This window comes from Electrophorus electricus, chromosome 14 (assembly GCF_013358815.1).
Source record: "Electrophorus electricus isolate fEleEle1 chromosome 14, fEleEle1.pri, whole genome shotgun sequence".
Lineage (NCBI taxonomy): Eukaryota > Metazoa > Chordata > Actinopteri > Gymnotiformes > Gymnotidae > Electrophorus > Electrophorus electricus.
Genome location: NC_049548.1, coordinates 15474221 through 15496256, shown reverse-complemented (window position 1 = coordinate 15496256; position 22036 = coordinate 15474221). Strand labels below are relative to the sequence as shown.

The 22036-nt window shown below is 40.7% G+C and overlaps 1 protein-coding gene across 1 annotated transcript; it reads right to left on the bottom strand.

Annotated features, from left to right (window-relative positions):
• Positions 1 to 14545: 14545 nt before the first annotated feature.
• ubtd1b (ubiquitin domain containing 1b) lies at positions 14546 to 21447 on the bottom strand. Its single transcript, XM_027005130.2, has 3 exons — positions 21183 to 21447; positions 16301 to 16528; positions 14546 to 16143 (listed from the first exon to the last, which is right to left on the bottom strand). Exons 1-3 carry the CDS (start codon positions 21265 to 21267, stop codon positions 15758 to 15760), a joined length of 699 nt encoding a protein of 232 aa, XP_026860931.1. The 5' UTR covers positions 21268 to 21447; the 3' UTR covers positions 14546 to 15757.
• Positions 21448 to 22036: the final 589 nt, after the last annotated feature.

The following is a 22036-nucleotide window of genomic DNA, read 5'->3' as shown; positions in this document are numbered from 1 at the left end:
TCTTGGTTTGATAATCATCATTCACATCGTTCATCAGGGCAGCATGTTTGGGAACTGTTAAGGGTGTTCAGGATTATGTCCCATTGATAGCTATACACTGTCATACTGAAGGGCAATTTCACATTGATTTGAAATTGATTAGAAAGAAAACAAGTAACCATTTATTTGAAAACCAGCTTGTAAGCAAAAAAAAAAAAAAAAAAAAAAAGACAGACCTGGTCAAATACACACATACACACACTCTCTCTCTCTCTCTCTCTTTCTCTTCAGCTAGTTTTAAAAACAAAAACCTATAACACACTTTCTAGGTGCAAGGTAAGGAAATATAATGCTTCGCACAAGACATGTAGTCTACCTGAGTGTTTCTCCAGCTGGTATCCAGTTACTACCTGTGTTCTTATTTCTTTATACAGTGGGGTGTTCCAGTGAGGGGAGCTCTTCTCAGCTCTCACAGACAAACCCAGCAAGGTTAAACAACATACAGAACAAACATGTTAACAAACCTTTGACATGCAGGTATCCACTTAATCCTTTATGTCTAAACATCATACTTCACTTGTAATGATCATCAGAAATAGCAGATTATCTACTAAAGTGTAGAAAATCAGTAGACCCCTGTGGTAATGCAGATATTCACTCATAGCAGGTAGGTGAGTTCATGTGATCTGGAGGGTCTTCTGGCTTACATTTTCATTTACATTTACGGCATTTGGCAGATGCCCCTGTCCAGAGTGATTTAATTAAGTGTTTTGTAGATCTCATACAAATAGTTATCCTCATCTAGGATAAATATGTTGATGCTAAGAACACCAACAAAGCCCTGACTAAAATGGAAATGAAGACAGTAAAGTTACATTTTTTTAACTCGGTGAAAAGATGAGTCTTTAGTCTTTCATTTAAAGACATTCTCAATGAGTTGCAGGCATCTGCTTAAACAGAGGGGAAGAAGACCTGTGAAGAGTGAGTTGTAGTACTCCAGTCTTGAGATGAAAGGGAATTAAACAAGCACCTGATTGGCTTCCGTGGAGAGAAATGACAGAATTTTCTTATATTGTAGAGAAAGAACCTGCATGACCAAGTCAAGCCAGCAGTATGAGGAGAGTTAGTTACCCAGAATTACTCTGACGTTAGAGTGATACAAGAGTTCTCTAGTGAGTGCCCCAGGTCTTGACATGGGAGACATCTCCAACAATCTATAGTCTTTCTAAGATTTAACTTCAAATGATAAGCTGACATCTATGAAGAGATGTCTGCTAGGCATGCTGGGATGCAGTCTAAAATCAATGATGGCACCCCTGTTTGTACACACAAAATTTTATATATATATATATATATATATATATATATATATATATATATATATATATATATATAAGAGGACCGTAGTGATAGATGTGGCAATCCCGAGTGATAGTAACATCAGGAAAAAGGAACACGAGAAGCTTGAGAAATACCAAGGGCTAAAGGAAGAGCTAGAAAAGATGTGGAAAGTGAAGGCAACAGTGGTTACCATGGTTATCGGAGCACTTGGGGCTGTGCCCTCCAAACTGGGAGAATGGCTCCAGCAGATCCCAGGAACAACATCCAAGATCTCTAGTCCAGAAGTGTGCTTGAAGGAAAAGGACCGCCCAGAGGAGGCCTGAGTGGGAAATTTATATATATATATATATATATATATATGTGTGTGTGTGTGTGTGTGTGTGTGTGTGTGTGTGTGTGTGTGTACAGTGTGCACTCTGTCCTCAACCTTTTTTGGGAGTCACACCTCTAAAGACTTGAACACAGACACTCAGGCTCACATGAACACACCCCTGCCTAAAACAATAGCCTTACTGTCTAAGGATTCAAATAGGTGATCGGGAGAATTTATTCTCTGACCCTAGTGAATGTACAGCGGCTGCAAACCTGCTCTGCCTACAATTAATCCAGGGAAGGATTTTCAGTCTTACTTTGGATCTGGGTCTGTTATTTATGTTGATGGTGCTGTAACATCATTACCAAGAAAGCAAGGATGTTCATCACTCCTCCAATGTATAATGTATCATGTACAGAAATGTGAGCAAATAGGGAACAACATCATAAAACAAAATCACCCAAAATATGATTAATGAAATGTGATAAATGTAGCATTGGCTGAAGAGTGAACGATAATATGTGCATCACTGGTGAATCTGTTCAGATCTAGACTTTGAGGTTACAAGTTAGGTTAAAAAGACACTGGACTCTTCATGCCCATATGAGTATGATGGTAAGAGGGGCACTTTTGAAAAAAAAAGGAAACTTTTCAGTGAATTTTGAGGATATGAATACAGTGAGAAGGAAGCTGGACTATTTCCTGTTCAGCATGAAGCAAGTACCCAATAGTGAGAGAGAGATGAAGTGAGGTTTGGCATTGCTTCTTAACACCAAATTCCATCAACTCCACCGCATGCTTTCTAAGCATAATTCACAGCGTGCAAACACTCACTCCAGTTGGAGCATCTATGAGTCATGAAGCTTCACACATAAGAAGTGTGAAACAACTGGCCAATTGTCTGCAATGCAACCGCCGAACTCTCATCATCTAAACCGGGAGCAGCTATACATAGCAACATACGGCAACACACAGTACTAAAATGTGTTTATACTTGTGACATAATGACAGATCTGAAAGGCTACCACATGATTGCTTAATTGAATCAGAGACATGCTTTGTTGAAAACATTAATGACAGTGAAGAAACTTGAGAAACTGTCCTTGCGTTCAGATTTCAGTCTCTCGGCCCTGTCTCCAGCCTCTGTGGTGACGCCACAGCCAGAGCTGTAAATCCCCCTCTCCTTTGTTTATACACAGTCTGCCACCATGTCCATGAGGAGTTGGGGAGACTTTTTTAGCCTCTAAAACCCCAAGCCGTAGGAATGTGCTGATAGCTTCGGTTTTCCCGCCACACTTGCGTCGCAACCCCCGTCTGAACCTTCCTGACCGAGTCATCTCTTTGCCATTTCTGCTGTCTTCTGACTCTAACTGTTTGCATGCCCTTGTCTCCAAGGTAATATCCAAAAACACAGATGTTTCTTTGGGTACAGCTTCCCAAAGCCTCCCGAGGACACAGCAGCAGGCATTTACACCACCAGAGAGAGAGAGAGAGTGAGAGATACAGTGAGAAAGAGAGAGAGAGAGAGAGAGAGAGAGAGAGAGAGAGAGAGAGAGAGAGAGAGAAAGAGAGAGAGGCATCTGGCTAGACTCCTACATGCAGAGGAAGTAGACTTAGTTGTGAAATCAGTCGTTAATGGTGCAGAATTTTTTCTTGGTCTACTGTCCAACAACAAAAAATAGAAATCTGTGCATTGTCTCTACCAAAAAGTATGCTTTTGGATAATATTACACTTTTCTGCCTATGAATACTGCAGATGTTTAGCATTGTAGTTCATTGGTTTTGACTCTGGTTTTTGCCAATCTTTAACTTTGTGTTTTGAATGTTTCCTCATCAGTAGCTGTGTTTTGTCCGTTCACCAGCATGTAGTCATTATCAGAGAAATTCCTTTAACTTGGTATGTGATCTCACTGTGGATGAAGCCAAAACTTGAATTCCAAGGAACTGACTGAAAAGTTCCAATTCTATTGCATACTGGAGGGGGGGGGGGGGGGGGGGGGCGGAACAAGGCAAGCCAGCCAGCAGCATAGATTTCTATGCTCTCACATGTGTTTTGTATGGCCAATCTAGCCATGTGTCGTTTGGACGGCATGTCTGAAAATGCTCTGTACTTGGCCCCCTATATAGTGACACACATCACAAAGCACTAAAGGGAGCAGTAAGCAACTCTAGACAAAGAAGATACAGTAGGGTGTAGTGCAATTTGTGGTTGAACAGCAAACAGGTTTTAGGCTTTGAACCTCCCTGTAGATATATAGCGTGTGTGCTGGTTCTTGCTGCTAACGTGGCAACCGCCTCTGACTCCCTTCCACCCATCCCCCACGACCCTCTCCATGCCTGGCCCCTCTCCCCCTCCCGCTCCTGCTCCCAGCGCCAGACCTCCAGGGCCCTGTGAGTGGTAAATGTGGCAGAGCCCTGCTTTTAGGGCTAAGAAGCAAGTTGCCCTGCATGCTCCATATGGGGCATCCAATCATCCTCTCTGCCCCTTATTGGGCTTAGTAGACTGAGCTTAGTGCTGAGGCTTTTGGCCATGAAGGTTTGGGTAATGGAAAATGTTGCAGGAAATATGATCAGTGATTACTGTAGGGTCAACAGCTTGTGGAGTCCCAGCACAGAACAGACAAACATGAGGTGGGAGTGTAAAAGGAGACAGAGTGTGAAAGGTAATTTGTAGAGGTAGCCATACTACTGGAAGTCAGAGTCTGTGGAGGTTTACCTTTCAACAGACATTTAGGAGATGGAGCCTTGCTGGTCGAAATGTGGTCACAATTTTTCTTCTTCTTTCTGCTGCATGTAAGAAAGCAAACACAGACTGTTGAAAGAATGCGGGCTTAGTATGATCACACACACACACACACACACACACACACACACACACACACAAACAGACCATCAATGATCTAGAAGGAAATATTGGTGTCCTTTGCAGGATAATCCTTGAACAGCCAACAGCAATGGTACCTGTCTACAAGGGTTTTCCTTCTTTTGAATTACCAGCCATTACAATCAGGATTTATTTGACGTGACTGAAACTTTGTCTGTACCATACTCCCTCCTGAAATTGTACATGGTCAACTTCATCTGGTTAAATATGTTTAAACTAATTATGAAACATTTGAGAGATGATGTTAAATGAGTAAATATCAAATATTAAACACAGAGGGCTGATATTTATGTAATTCAATGTATTGCAGTCCATCAGCAAATTCAGTCTAAAATGGGAGGAGAGAGAATGTCGAAAAAAGAACATGGAACGGTCTCCTAATGCAGAACAGATGATGGTCATTGCATTAAAACCACAAAGGAAGTGTCAATCAAACACTGCAGCACACTACACCACGAAGAGAAAAAAAAAAAAAACAAGACGTGTTGCCAAAAGAATGCTGTATCTAATACAAAAAGGAGGCAGTTACCCAGAGGTAGCAGTTTGATATCCTGCAGTGGGACCTTTTAAACAATTAAATTCAGGAGTTTTTTTTCCAGCCTGTTGTCAGCAGTATAATACAGCATGCAATAGTTATATTAGGCTCATCAGTGTCTAATTAAATACAAAGTAACACACTTCAGCATCACCTCCTTTCAAGTTTCCTGATGTGAACATGCTGATTTAGGGGCCTGATGATTGGTGAGGACAGGATTGTAATAATTGAACACTGGAGAACAACCATTACTGGAATAGTCAGTTAGTCACATATCATTACCAGCAGCAGAGCCCAGACTACAGCAGGTTGTTTTTTAAGATTGTCTCATAAACAACCAGACCTGGCAATCAGCTGTGAAGGAGGAGTTTCTCATGGAAGGGAGGAGCATAAGCAAGACAAAAAGAGAGTGACAAAAGCAAGAGAGAGAGATGGGGGGGGGGGGGAATGGAAAGAAAGAAAGAACGTGGGAGAAAAAAGACAGAGAGAAATAAAAAGAGATGGAAAGAGAAAAGTGAGACAAAAAGACGTGAAAAAAGAGTAGGAGGAAAAAATTAATAGAGAGGGAGAGAAAAACAGAGAGAAAGCATGAGAGAGAGAGAGAGAGAGAGAGAGAGAGAGAGAGAGAGAGAGAGAGAGAGAGAGAGAGGCAGACTGCATGAGCTCTATTTGGCATCCAGGCTCAGCCAGCTTGAGGGGCTCAGACAATTCACCACTAAGCCAAAGTACATGCACATGTTCTGTACAACGGTCCATTAACTGCGCCTTCATTGTGGTCGGCTCAGGTTGGCACAAAATCTGCATTATTGTGTCTATAGACAGAACTGTATACAAGTTAAGAAACTAGACTTAACTGAATAATCTAGCCTACTGTGATCATGCCTTCACAGCCACGTTTACTAGTACCCCAGAAATGTGTTCGCACCCCATCACCCAAAATAACAAAAAAAAAAAAAAGGATATGAAATGGGTATGTCTCTTATATTATCAATAAACATAACATAATATAACTCAGGATAAAAAATAGAATAAATAAGCACCTTGCTTGCAGGGGAAGAGCATAAACTTCAGCAAAGAATTTGAGAAAATCTATGATGATGTAGAGATTAGATGATAATTTAATGTTTAGATGCAGATATCCTTGCAAAAGGGTGCATGTATTTTGTATTTTCAAAATGAAAATATCTCATACTCACAGCCATTTTAATAAAGTGGAAACACATATTTTGCCCTTTTAGCATGTCTGTAGTCAGCTACGAGGTCACCAAGGTTCAGACCTCAGTCATTTATAGAGCTAAAAATAACATTTGAAGCAAAATACAACTGGTTTTAAAAGCTTCTCCTCTGAGATGGGTGCATGCTTCGGTCAGTTTAGGGCACGAGGGCAGTCCCTTGCATTATCAGCACTTCCACTGACTGTAGAAAACTGTAATTTACTACAGCAGCACTCATTATCATGATTCATACCATAGGCCATTGTATTTTGAGCTCTAGTTAATGTTCTTATGTATTATTCTTTAAAAAAAAAAAAAAAAAAAAAAAAAACTTGGGGTGGCGTTCAAAGCAATCCAATCAAATTTGTTAAAACAAATCAAATTTGTTTCTTGTAAATATCAGCAATATCTTTTTTTCATGTATGTAATATTTATGTTTATATGTGTAATTATGTATAGATTTGACTAAACCTAACACCTCCCACAATCACCAATGCTGACAAAGCCATGACTTTTTAATGAGAACTCTCTGTGAGCCTTTGTGATATCTTTCTTTCTCTGTCACACATACACACCCTCAGCACTTACTCATGAACAGCTGTGACCTCAAACGCCCTTTTTCGTCCCAGAGAGAGGAACAGCTAGCCTCTTCCCGTAAATCTGCCTGGATGGCAAGGAAACTGCCCTACAGGGTAGAGCGTACCTGATGAGCATTGCAAGCTGTACTGGGACTTGGTAGCTCTGGCCACAGCCAGTCCCTCGTGGCCAGCCTGACACAGCCAGACCTGTATGGCCTACTCTTTGTGGCAATCCTGCACAGACAGCCCTGCACAGACATCCCCGCACAGATAAACCCTCACAGACAGCCTTGCACAGACATCCCTGCATAGACACCCCAGCACAACTATCCCCAAAAAGACAGCCTCACACAGATAGTCCCGCACAAACAGCCTCACACAAACAACCCCATACAAACATCCCAACACAGACATTCTCACACAGACAGCCCACACAGACATCCCCATGCGGACGGCCTTGCAGATGCAGCCAGCAAAGGCAAAGCAGGCACACTGCCCTCACTCAAGTCAAAGACTTTTCTAGAATGTGAGCCTTTTCAAGAGCGTAGGCGGGGAGGACTGTCAAAATTTCCAGAAAGGAAACTAAGCAATCCAGTCAACTGATGCAGAGAAGGATTTTTTTTTTTTTTAATCTGCCCAGATCTGCCACTGATTCAGGCTTCACTCCTACATTCTCCACGCATGTATTTACCACACAGATTAACACAATTCATGCCTGGAAGCAAAAGGGCTACCCAAAAACACTGAGCATTTGAGCTAATATCTGACACTGATGCTGGTCAAATATCTTGTGCATAAATCACATGAGGTGATTTGTCATTTGTTTAGGACTAGAACCTGTTTGTTTCCACCTTGTATGTTTGAGAAGAAAGAAGGAATTAAATACAGAAATTAAACACTGCTGTTGACATGGAAACTTGGAAAAAAAACATTTTATTAGAAACCCCTACCTTGCACCCGCACTCAGCCATTTTATTAAAAAACCTTGACAGTTTCTTGTGATTTTGCTGGATTTAATACATGATCAGATAATGGTCAGTGATTTCTCCTCTCTCTCTCTCTCTCTCTCTCTCTCTCTCTCTCTAACTACTATGTGCAGGGAGGACCACAAACACTTGGCTCCTTGTGAACATATCTCAATAGATGCTTTTTCCCCCAGATGTCCTGCCCCCTGCTTGTTTGTTCCTAGCGGCGTACAGCATGGAGACTGCCCAGAGGTCCATGAATGTCTCATTGAGCCTCTGGGCCCTTTGCCTTTCCCTCCTGCAATCCTGACCGAAGGGTTTCTCCCAGCCTTCGTCATCATCTTCTTCATGCCTGAGACTTTTTGCCCTCTTCTGGCCCCGTTGGCCACACTGCCTAGCAGGCAGTTTCTAACCTCAGGCCTCCTTGCTTACCCAACCCTGAACCACACCACCAGGACAGAGCATGGCCACCGTCTGAGCCGGAGTTGGTTGAGTAATGTTGAGTTTGGAAAGGAACCACAGCGCAGTGTTCCCTCTCCCATAACCATTTTCTTTGTGCAACTGCTAATATCTGCAAGCTTCCATGTTTATTTACAGAAAACAGTTGCACAGAACCCCTCAGCAGAGTCATGCCCCATAGTTTGCTATCCCCGCCTCATAAAAGTATAGATCTGCCTCACCCAAAGACTACGTAGATCTATGAAAACACATAGTAATTTTATAATTAATTCACTTCAATGTCCTTTACTAACTTATGCAAGATGATAAATTGTATAGCCTGGGGTCACTGCTTTTCATTACTAGAGTAATATCACAGGCCCTGAGTCAGATTACTTTAGGCTTGCGCTTTAAAAGCAGGATTGAAAATTAATAGATAGGAATTTACTTTTACCCAGGTCAACTAAGTCATCACACTTACACCTATGCCTGTGTACTAAAGTTTCAACAAGAATGTAAAAATTATAATGCAGTGAACACACCCAAAATATGAAGTTACTATAAATACATCCATTACGTTTCGTTTGTGTATACTGCCATCTGGTGGTCAATTGTCGCACAGTTGCACTTTGCGCGTCAGTCGAAACTCAAATGTTGCGCAGTTAGTTTGCGTTGCGTAAACGGCTCGGCGGAAGTAGAAGGAAGGTTATTGCAGGCAAACATCTCCAGCCCAATGAGCTCGTCAGCTCAGCGGAAATAGCCGCAGTCAGAAAGCCAAGTCAGCTGTCTTAGCACTGGGATTGGCTCTTCGGTGATCACAGCAACACCTACCTCATTTGTTCCAGTCTTCATCCAGCCACACGCTATTTCAAGAAAGAAATATACGATTTTTGGCATTACCTGGTTTTCTGCATGAATTACTCCCAAAATGTGATATTATAATCGTTTGAGTAAATATGAAACACCACTACATTTTATATTGCCATATTTTTAATGAACCAGTGGATCCAACAATCAATGCTATTGATGGGAAAAGTATGTGAATCCATATTTTTAGTAACTAGCTTTCAATCCCTTCTTTGCAGTGACTTCAACCAAATATTCTGTAACTTTGCCAATCAGTTCTGCACAGCAGTGAGATATTTTTGCATATACAAAACTTTATGTATACTACAGTATGTCTCGTTTGAATGGCCTGGTTCACATCATGCCACAGCATTTCAAAGGATTCTCACATGGCCATTCTAAAATACAGCACTTCTTCTGTATGAGCAGCTGTGCTGAGCTTTATATATCACTGACAGATGCTGACATTCTGCTGTAGAATTTCCCCATTCATTCTTGGAATACACTGGACTCCTAAGCCATTCAGGCTGTGAGGCACTAGAGTAGCCTACACCATTACATTCCCCCTCAGTTCCTTCAGAACTAAGACAAGGTTTTTATGTTTGATGTTACACAGTGCTTTATATGTTGTGTCTCCAAGTATAATGCTTTGTACATTTACCAAAAATGTTGAATCTCAGTAGTCCACTGCTTGACTACTGACATGGAACATCCACATTTATGCTTTTGGCAAATGCTCTTATCCAACTTACACATTTATCACTTTGTCCACTCCCTGAATTGAACCCATGACCTTGAGGTCTCTTGCTGTAGGTGGTCTACCAGGTAAGCTACAGGAAGTGCACATCTAGGCTTTTTTAAAAGCAGTGATTTCCTCTGCAATAAACTCCCTTTGCATTATACTATATCAGTTGTTGTTTTTTTCTAATGGGGGATGCCAGGTCCCAGTCAACATGTTCAGGTGGGCCCCACATTGGTTTGATATGGCCTGGCATTTGGGCCCCTTTAGGGCAATGCACAAGGGCCCCATGTGTGTTAGCCTACGTGGGCTGATAAGGTGGGCTTTGTGTGGGCCATGCATGAGAAATGAACCACTGGCCGCACATAGGCTTGTTGTCACATGGGCCCCTTATGTGGCGGGCAACAAATAATGGGACCTTATGGGCAGTAATCCAGGGTCCCTGGTGGTGCCTGAGGTTACCTGTTCACATGGGCACCACCTGGCGCACGCTTCTGACCCATGTGGGGCCCACATGGGTTAAACCCCATATAGCTTAGTTAAAACCCATGTAGGGCCCACACGGACATGTTTACATTTATATTTACGGCATTTAGCAGATGCTCTTATCTAGAACGACTTACATTGCATTGTCATTTACTCATAGAATACATCCTAGCCAGTGGAGTAGGTTAGAGCCAGTATACCAATGATCTAGAATACTGTAGAAATACAGGGATCACTGCTGATGCCTAGAAGTACAAAATACATAAGGTCTATATATAATATGTAAGTGCAATACACAAGTACTAGAGTTTGTTAGACAAAGAGACAAAACTCCTCCTCCCTTGTAAAATTGCCATCCCCGGTTTGAATGGCCTTAAGACCTGTTTTTATATAATATCAGGAAAGATGTCTATTATCCATATTACACTTCTATCTATTGGCGCAAAATATGCTTTTGCATTCTGGTCATATCCTGTAGTTTTTCTGCAGATATTTTTCACCAGCCCAAACCATTTCTGCTTTATGACAATGTATTGCATTAGTTATTTTTTAAAAAAAGCCTTCCCTCCCTCATCGAAACCTGCTCAGGAATTACAAATCAGAAAAGTGCGATGTAAGTCATTTCAGATATTTGTAATTACCTTTGTTATGTTTGTGTAATGTAGATGATTCAATGCATCAAAAATATTCCTAGTTACTAGTAAACTAGTTTCTCCTGTGTCCACACTGCAATGATTTCATAACTTCAGTCTCCCTCTCAAACATACTGTAGCTTACAAAGACAACATGGTTTTACTAATGTAGGGAAAGTAATTGCCAAAAGTTTTATCACTATGCCTTTTGTGCTCTTTTATTTTTGAAAACCATCATTGTCTGCCCTTAACCCATAGCAGTCCCGCTATTACTGGAGCAAGTTATTTTTCTAATGATTCTTCTTTACACTGTGTCATCACACTGAAACCTGGCCTGAATGTAAATCTATTTTAAACAAGGCCACCTCCACATGGGGGACCCATTCTATGGTGCATAAACTGGTTCATTTGAGGACTACAAAGCAATTTCTTCTTTTTGATAAGCTGCACTTTATAGAAAACATGTAAAGATAATAAATATTTTCATAAATATTATTTGCACTTTTTTAGAAGCATACTCTGAAAATATTGGTGTTTCCCCCACAAGCTGACGTTGCTTAGTAACACAAAACCTATTGTTCCTAATGACAGAATCAGAAAATGTTTATCACACGATGCCAAGAAAATAAACACAGCAAAACAAATCGCTGTTGATCAAAATAAACAGAAAATAATTGTGATACAAATATATCTAAAACTAAAATGCTAATACTTCTTGACAAACGCAGCAGAAATTATTTTCCAATAATGCGTCTTTCCAACTACTTGATTCCTTAAAGGAACCTTAAAGTAACATCAGCATGGTGTGTAAGTAAATATAGATCTGCAAACCATTGTCTTGATAGGCAATTAATTGACTGCAACATTTGTTTATGTAGTTTTACATTTAAGTTGTTGTGTAGTGACTGTAGCATCCCAATTTGGCCCCACTGATATATATGAAATATTATTTAATCTCCCACATTCTCCACCCCATAGTGAAACCTAAAAATCAGGAGGGACGGTATTTTACAGTTCTACCACTGCTCATGAACATATGTTATTGAGTGAGAGGTCTTTAGCTGTCACTTAGGGCTCTCGGGTCTACAGATTTTTGGGCAAACCCCTTAGAGAAGAACTAGGTTTCAGGTTTAGAGAACAACCCGGTTTCACCAATTGGGATCCTTTCTTGATTGAAAAGGTGTGATTATTAGTGAAAGAAGAGGAACTCTGCAGTATTGGAGCAAGAACCAGCACACACTGGGCTTTCAAATAAAATAGGCCTGATGAAACATGTTATTCAATGATGCATGCATGCCCAATTCTAGGCAAATTAGCAGCAATGCTGCATTTCAGTTTTCATTTTCATACTCTCTTCCTGGCTGGACTGTGGACCGACGGAGGCCGAAGTCTTTGGAAATATTTTTGCAAGTTATTAAAGTCTCATTAGCTTCAGTACCTTTGACTTCTAAGATCCATTACCATCACTTTTGATTTTTATCATAAAGAGAGCACTTGGATTTAAAACCATTTATATATAAAAGGTCAAGGTCAAGCAAACCCAGACCTGATCGGAACACCTGATTTCAATTACTATGTTTTAAAGAGGTCAGGTTCACATACCTTTCTATCTGTGATCTTATTTGTATAAACCATATCTATTATAAAAAAAAAATGTAACAATGTGAACTGGGTGTTTTGACACGCAAGACTGTGTTTATTATTATGACTATGCAGAAATTGAGGTAATTCAAGAGTTCACAAACGTTTTCATTCATCCTTAGCAAGGACAATTAAACATTAAGGACATAACTATAATCTTCCTTCAAAGTATTACTTGAGATATAGTCTACTATTTCTGTTTTATATAAATTTGGTTTCATGACGCAGGACAGCATCTTCAGTAATGATATCAATGTTGATACATTATAAACATCTGCCATTACAAAGAAGCACTTGAATTAATCTTTCAGATCAGCATCTAGACCAGAGGTATTCCAGTCCCAGTCCTAACAAAACATCAGGACCAGGATTGGATTTGAGGTCCAATTTGGAAATCCTTTGGCCTAGGTCTAGACGATTGTATCAGATAAACGTGGAAAACAAGTCCACTGCAAAACTTAATGTTCCACTTGATGGCAGTGTTTCTCAAGTTGAGCACAGGCAACGTTGTGTGCACACATACGCTGAGTTTTTTTAGACTCAGGGCAGGACAAGTCCACCCACAACTCATACACATCATACAAATCATACATATGGAAATAAAAGTACAATATAAAAATATAGAGATTGTAAGCTTCTCGGCTATCCCTATCTGAAAATGTATATTTAAATATTATAATATGGATATCATTTGTAGGTTGGAGAGTGAAAATATTTCCTAAAGAATAGCTTTTAAGTTTCCAATGAAGAACAATTTCCAAAAAGTTATGGGCCAAAAATAAAAATAGAGGTTTGTCATAATAGGAGGAACCCTTCAGACAGGTTTAGCAGCTAGCCAGGGGTCAAAGTCAAAGTCATTTCAGCCAGCTGAGTTCTCTGCTTCTGAAGAACTTTAATCGCAGACCTAAATCTCTGTCCATTAAACGAGAGACAAGTATGTGTGTGAAAACATATGGTGCAAGCTAGATTGCAATGAGCATTTGTTAGCGAGGCAGCAAGGTGCCGATATTGTACAGCGGAAGCACGGAGACCAACACAGCAGGACAGACTCTGGATCAGAAGAGCAGCTCCAAGGTCAGCCAACACACACAGCAGCATGGAGCCACAACACTCTCACACATCTCCAACCTGCAGCCAGCCTCACAGATCTCGAAAGCCTGCTGCTTTAGAAAAAGCATTAGTTCCCAGTTAGATAATAGTCATTTTCCAACATTTTAACTATATCTGCAAATGAAAGTTTCTTAGTTTTGGATTTTACCTCAAGACACGAAGTGGTAACTGGTTTGTTAAATAAAATTAAGGTTTAAAATTAGAAATGAATAATTCAAAGTAACTCCATGCCTTGTTTCAATAGTGTTTTTTTTTTTTTAAGGATTCATTTCAGATGTCATCCACTAAATCCACTAGTGAAGATGAAATCACCCAGGAGCTTTCCATCTTTTCACTTTATTTCCTTTCTTTGTTGTACTAGCAAACAGAAAGAAAATGGTAAATGGTACCATTATGAGCAGGACATTAAATTGTCAAATTATGTCAGGATCCCCTGTAGCCGTTAATTCTAGACAATCAAAGATGAAAATATACAAGAGTTTATACCTTTTTAAAAAGTGCAAATTTAGGAATCATCAAGTAACCTTTGATATTTAAGCCAGCAAATGGTTTTATGGCTTTACAGGGTATTGAACATCTCAATTTCCTGACATGTGCATCCACGATACAATGTGCGTCTTGATCATTTCCTGTTGTTACAGCGGTCGGCATTCACACTGATAGTTTCTGAAAACAAACCACAACAGGGCTCAGCTGGAAGGTACCCAAGACTACCATTTTTACAGCATTCACACATCCAAATAACCCAGCCTAAACAGACCACAGTTAGCAATAACTGCTTCTAAACAAGCAAAGCATGAATATACCCTTGCAGCAAAATGGAGGCAAAAATAACCGAGGAACATTTTTCCAAGGAAGGGGCATTTATTAAAAGGTACTGCTAGAATGGCTGTAATAGCCTGCTGAGAGTCTGCCATCGATCGATTATGCTTTCCTCCTACAAAATGATTGTAAATGTAGTCAGAAATGTCCACACCCCGAGATTTGCTAAACCTGGCCACATGGAAGCCTATTATTCATTTTACTTTGCACTGGATTTACATGTGCAGGTACAGTAATCGTTTCCATGCTGTCCCATAGCCAACAATAAAATGCTTTTGTGAAGTGAACTGAAAAGTTGGAGACATCTACGTAGAACATGGACAAACTGATGAATCAGTTATCTGCAAGTAAAGGAAGAATTGTATTTAACAAATGTAAATTGCATAGTAAAGTTGTGCTGTTACATGGAACTTCAAATATTGGAAAACTGAGAAAGTAATAAGACAAAGAAAAAACATTTGTGGGGCCAGCCACTACAAAACACATGGATGTCATGTTGAAAACACTGGCCTTGGTCAGCCATCTCTACAAGTAGACACACAACAATTGCAACATAAAGGTCTTTTCTTTCTAATTTAAAAAGGCACACAATACGTATTGATGCTTGTACGTATATTCAAGTGTGCAAATGAAGCTTGATTGGATTATCATATATTCTTAAAACACTGAAAAAATCCAGAGAATTGGGGAGGGGGGCACCACCTTGAGATTTCTTTTGGAGCAGGACCACTGAGGTATGAGGGCTGACCTGAACCTCCAAATATTAGGCATTTGCAGACAATGCATAGTCAAGAGATTAAGAGGTTTTTTTCCCACCAAAGCTGTTCATATTGGCACTTGGCTCAAGTTGTCTCATTTGTCTTTTCACCAGATTGTTTAACTTTAAAAGGGCTCATATAGACGGGCCACGCAGCTGGATCCACTTGCACTTTTCATTAGGTTGCACATCATCAGCGTAATGAGCATGTGAGGGAGTGTGCCCTAGCGACGCAGAGCCAGCTCACTGCTCTAAATCAGAACCCAGCAGGGTGAAGCAATAGTAGTGGCTGTGTGTAAAGCAATCATGCTGGACCACAACACTAAAGCAGCATATGGTGTCTGCCTTTTTTCCTAATGTACTTTTCCATTCTTGCATTTTTTGCTTAATTTTATTTTTTTTTTAAAAACAGCAGAAAAAAAAAGGTCCTCTATTGCCACGCTGATTTGGTCCGCTACGTGGCCACGGGGTCTCGCCTCAGCAGCTGGGTGCCGTTGGCTGGTTCACAATGACCTGGATGACAAAGTCCTTCTGGATTTTGGTGTCCTGTAGGCGCGTTTTGTCCGTGAGGAGCTTGCCCGAGAAGAACCAGCGCTGGTGAGCCACATCGATGCCCTCCTGGGCCTGGAGCTGCTTCTTCAGCAGGCCAATGGGGTCAGCCATGCTGGCGCTGAGCCGCAGGTCCTTGCCGGTGGAAAGGCGAACCTTCAGCTGGAACTCCTTCTTGGGGGCCGTGTGGGGTTCGGACTGCTCCGACGGGTCCTCCTCACCCCGTTCACTAATCAGGTTGACGGGTGGGGCCAGGCAGTAGACGGGCAGCTGGTAGCGGTTACCAAGCTCATCATAGCACTCTGTCAAGGATCCTAAAAAAGCGGGGAAAAAATACATTTTTTGAATACTATATATTTGGTAAAGATTGAACTAAAATGAAATAGGCATCACTGTAATGGACAAAAATATCTGAAAAAAATATATTATGCCAGTGTACAGGCAAGAAACAGCAGGGTCGGCTCATCTCACCATGTGGCAGTGTGATGCTAGCTCCGTCTAATATGGCCTGGGCCATCTCATGGTCGCTGCACTCCAGAGCCAGCGCTGCTGCTTTTAGGGCGTCCCAGATCTCCTTGCGGCCCTCGAATGCTGGGGCCGTGTCCCAGAACTCATCCCTCTTGCTGCGGAGCTGGCCTTCCGTCATGGGGTAGTCACTCTTCCACTTGAGCTTGTCCTTCTTCAGTGGCTCATTTCGGGCTACAGGACGACAGGATTTACCCCCCCACCAATTACTATAACTCATCAGTGCGTGTTCAGACAATGGGAGCAGCTGGATCACTTCAAAACTCAAAAGGAGAAAGGAGGTGCAACTGCATCAGCTCTTAGGGATCTAATATCAGCCCATTAGGAACAAGTGCCCTTCACATGTCACCCTGTATACTTATTTTTCTCTGTTGACAATAATATACATCTGCTAAAATGTATAGCGTTCTGTATTTATTGCATGGAAGAATGTAACTCGTGTTACCCTTCTGGGCCCATTTTTCCTGATGGATAGATGGAGATATTTTTAAAAATCACCCCCCTCCCCAAACTAAAAATAATAGAATTCTCAAAGGGAAAAAGAACACTCACAATGACAAACACAAAGCTCTGGGGCCCATGACGTCTACAATTAGGTCTGAGTGGAAATATCTAAGTTTCAAGTTACAAAAAGCTGCTGCCTGAGAACAGAGAAATTATGAAAATACTAGAGGATGACGGTACACTGGAGCTCCTCTGCTATATTACTAACTAGATGCAGATCAGTCATGTTAGCCGCACTCCTCAGTCTAATGCCCAACAAAGAACAAATACAAGTCAAACCCAACAGCATGAACAAACATACAACGCTTTGACGGCAACACTGCACTGTGGCCAATATATGATGTTCAACGCTTTATGTCTGTCTGTTACAATACTGAAAACTAATTAACGTTACACTGCTGAAAATCTAAAATTCTCAGGCGTTGCTGAAAAGCACATAAGTAGAGGGAAAGTAAAAACTTTCCTTACAGGATTCTTTCACCTACTCGCACAACAGAAACATCCACGCATTGGAGCAAACATTACAGTAGAAATCTCACCAACTTAATGTTATTTCCCAGGATATCTAATGGGGTTGAAAACGTAACTTATGTTTCATAAATTCATGTAGAAAGTATCCAATGTTCATGAAGGTAAATTTGAAAGGCAGTAATATTGACAATTTCAAACCAACATGAAACATTCAATAAAAATTATTTACATTTTTAATTACAATACATTTTAATTACAGCAAAGACTATAATGAAACCCAAATATGTTTGACAGTAAAATTAAGCAATAACCTTACAATATAAGGGCCTGGAAGAATGAATTCCAAACCTAAATTCTTTTACATAAATAACTGCTTAGAACTGGAGGACACTCCCATTTTAACTATGCATTTAAGACAATCAGATCTGAAAATAACATTATACCCATAGTGAAGAGCATTAAGCTTGACAATTTCATTACTAACCAGTACTCTGGATGATGAGGTCAACAATGATACCATGATGTAAGCTAAGCCCTCCACAATGCAGAATAAGAGGAAATCTAACTGAATATCAGAGTGAGTCTTTAGATTCACTAGTCCCATGCCTGATGTGCATACATACACAAGCCTATTTTTTGTTTAGATGTATCTGCCTAGCCACAAAACTGGTACTGCCTTTACAGAGTGTGGGAAGCTGAGAACCGAATCAATCAATCAATCATTCTTATCTTTAGCAAGAACCTTTTAAAAGGACAAAAAAACCCTCACTGAAATCATACCTATGCTGGGAATGGGTGGCCACAGAGTTGAACCAATGGATGTTTTCGCACCGATCCTAAAAAGCTAAAAGACATGCACTCTACAGACAAGTTATGAGGCTTTTAGTCTCTCAGGAATAACATGCAGCCTTCTCTCCTCACAGCATTTATAGTCACTACAACTGTATGCAACATCTGTTCTTTTACTAGGAACCTATGCCTTTTAGCCACTTAATAACTGCTCATCAATAGGCACTGTGAGATGTGCAATAAGGAAAACAGCACCTACGCTGTTTCACCTGACCTTTTCCTGTATAAAGCCTTGCACTGTAGTTCAAAAACAACTATGATTCCCATCCAATCACGTGGCAGCTGATAAGCTACAGCTTTGAAAAGCAAAAAGCTTGCAAACATTAGGGAGTCTCAAAACTGTACTTCAAGAAAGTAAACACAAGTCCTGACAAGCATGCAGATGGAGAGGTTTTTAGGAGAGATGCGACTTGGTGGTGTTTGCATCCTGCAGACACTGCAGCTGGACAACAGGCTGTTGGTGAGGGGTTTTAAAAGGTCACCTTTCATCCAAGCAAATTATTTATAGTCCGGCCGGCTTAGGTATAGCGCATAATCAGGACACGGTGCAGGGTTTGCTCAGCAGTCTCATGTCATTAAGCACACTATGCTTTGACTCATGGCACACTGCTGCATTTGGAGAAGTAAACGGTGCTGTCTTTGGCAAAGTGGCAAAGCTAGCAAGACCTCCAAAGGAAAGCAAAGCAGGTCCTACTAACATTCTACTGGACTTCCTACAGTTGCTTAACATAGAGGGCCTCATTTGATTCAATGGGGCAGAGAAACATAGACAAACGACCATATTTACATAGCTCACTGCAGTTGGCTTGGCTGAACAAGAGAGAGAGAGACAGCCAGTACAGGGAAACAAAGCTTTCTCCACCATGTTTTTGACTCAAGTTATGCGGTTCTGGAATGTTACGGGCAGTGAGGATATGAAAAGGATGACTCACTCATAAGGCATTGTCTTGGAATGTCTGCAAATGAAAGACAGGGAAGAAATACCATGTGGTTTCCTACAAAGCCCATCGAGGAGACTAAAGTGAACCTCATCTTGTGTGACTCCTCCTCTACAACAACCCTACACCCAATAATTTCTACATGGTCTGCTCAGTTCAGCAGTATATTACCAAACCACACGAGGAGCTTTCTTCTCAAAAGAAGTAACTATGAACCATACAGTTTCTTGAGAGTTCACTCCAGTGGAAAGAATGGCAAGAAGGAAGGAAGAGATGATGCAAAGATCTAAGGTTATTAGTTTGTAATAGTCAACTGCCAGCTCAATGGTAATTGATAATCTTATCTCTGGTTCAAAAACACAGCATATATACCATGCTGTGACTAAAGATAAACCATGTACTCTGATGCATTGCCACTATCTATATAGGGTGTCAGCAACTAACAGTTCTAGCATCACAACTACCATTAAGCCTTAGATGCAAAATTAGCCTCATGATTCAAATGACTTAATATGCTAATAAATAAAATGTACAGTGATTATTATATATTATATACACACACACACACACACACACACACACACACACACACACACACACACACACACACACACACACACACACACACACACACACACACGGAAACCAGGAGTGTAACACTTGCTAATATTTACAATTCGGTTTGAACTCTGGTTGTCTTGCCAACATTATCTCTGAATGCAAGTTTGTTTAAAAAGCATGCTTTTAAAGACATGCTGTAACAGGCATAGGTGTTTTCCATTTTTATTCACATATGGTAATCTACTGACTAAGTCATGCATCACATATACCCATATTTAACAATTGTTTTTTGAGACAGATCAGGAATATTACAACATTTAACAGGTTGTATTTACCTGTCTTTTCTGGCTATCATTTTGTTATTAATTCAACATTTAGAAAGACTGTCTACAAAAACAAACATTACTTTGCAAAGTAGGTTGCACATTAGGCTCATAATCTGAAGTTTGTGGGTTTGATCCTCACAGGAGGCAATTGAAGCATTTTGCAGGGCACTGGTAGCTCACTGGTACTTGACTAGTAATCAGAAGGTTGCTGGTTCAAGCCCCACTACCAAGCTGCCACTGTTATGCCCCTGAGCAAGGCCCTTAACCCTCAATTGCTCAAGTTGTACTCAGTCATAATTGTCAGTGGCTTTTGATAAAAGCATCAGCTAAATGCCATAAAATGTAAATGTAAATGTAAAATATAGGCAGATAAGAAGTCATGCAAATAACCCTAATATTACCTTCCTGGGGACCTACCCTTTGATGTTAGAGGGGAAAACATGACTAAATATGATTGAGAGGATTTTGTAATAGTGCCTCTATTTAGGCACACTCATGGAAAGGCATATATAATGAAGTACAACTAAATACAATTTTATAGCACAGTTGCAGCAAGAACCTTGACATGGAATCCTTATGGCATTTGACAAACAAGATGATTTTGCTGAGGTAGACATAAATGGAGATAAACCATCTGCTCCTCACTGGAATTACAATTCAAATCCTTCCAATGCAGCGGCAGCTTAAAATGGTAAAAGTGCATAAGCATTTCCTTCTCATCTCATCCTCTGGACTACTGAGCGATTGCAGCAAGCCTGGCTATCAAAAGCAACTCTCATCTTTGTTCATCTTGAATATAAATAGTGAGGGTATCCACTACCAGCCACTATGGAAGCCAAAAACATTATTTGGGAAGTAAAAAACAAAACTCTTCTTTACTTCTGAGCCAAAAGGAAGAAGTGAATGTTGATTTTGTTTTATGATGACAAGGAAGTAACTATAATACTGTTTTGCAACTGATAAGCTAGCATTGTAAATAAGGAAATGCATGATCACTAGTACTATATGAATAAGTAAAACTTTAATTCAGGTCTGGCAAATATTTCTCCACAGTCAAGTACAAATTGCACATATGATAAGGTGATTTCACAAACTAACTTTAAAACCAATACTTAGTCCCCCATATATGCAAACGATGACATTATACTTAAGGTGACTTCAAAAGGTAAAATATCTTACCTCCACGTTTTCTTTGCGCTCGTCCTGCGCGAGATGAGCCCTGTCCGCGTGACTCCTGGCGTTCTCTCCCCACGCATCCTCCCATGGTTGTCAATTAAATATGAGCCACATTGTTCACTGGCTATTGATTACTATTTAAATAGGTAGGAAGCACTCTGCATAGACCTCTATTAGCTACTTCGCGTATCAGCATGCACCTGCTGCATGTAGTTTCTGGTTCGAGCAGAAAAGTCTTGTTTAAGTAGCAGTAAGGCTGAATGGTACCCCCTCCCTCCCTCCCTCCCACCCACCTGCCTACTAGCTCACGACCCACCTCCCAGAGCTCTCACCTTGAAACAACCGGCATTGGAGCGTGTCACGACTTCGCTCTTGTTTGCCTTACACATCAACTTCTACGAACCTTCAGATGCCCCTAATATAAACACTTGTAGCAATTAGGGTAATTGGTAACGGCAGAATTGTTGTGATGAATTCAACGTTCTGATTTTAAGTTACGTGCGAGGAAAAAACACACCACATCCAACATCTCGATTAGTTCAGTGCAATCAACAAGGTGAACCGACTTTTGATTGTCGAAGTAGCTACTCGGTAACAAACTAGGTCACACAAAGCTGGCCTACCAGGAACGATGACTTTTTGTATGAAGCTTGGTTTCAGTTTGGGAAGTTAGTCGTTTGGCTAACTAACCTAGTTACTAGCTAACTAGTTAGCTAATTAGTCAAGTTAGCCGAACAAATCCTGAGCCGCAGCCCCATTAGCTAAACAACTAGCACAAAACTTTTGGCTAAAACGAGTGTAGTACACAACTAAAGTTAGCCAGCTAGCTTAGCTAGCTAACGCTACAGTAGGGCGCT

Coding starts and splice junctions, on each gene's coding strand:
- ubtd1b (XM_027005130.2), bottom strand. CDS start 21,267: ATGGGAGGATGCGTGGGGAGAGAACGCCAGGAGTCACGCGGACAGGGC. Junction 16,529..21,182: donor AGCGCAAAGAAAACGTGGAG/GTAAGATATTTT, acceptor GTCGTCCTGTAG/CCCGAAATGAGCCACTGAAG. Junction 16,144..16,300: donor TAGCATCACACTGCCACATG/GTGAGATGAGCC, acceptor CCGCTTTTTTAG/GATCCTTGACAGAGTGCTAT.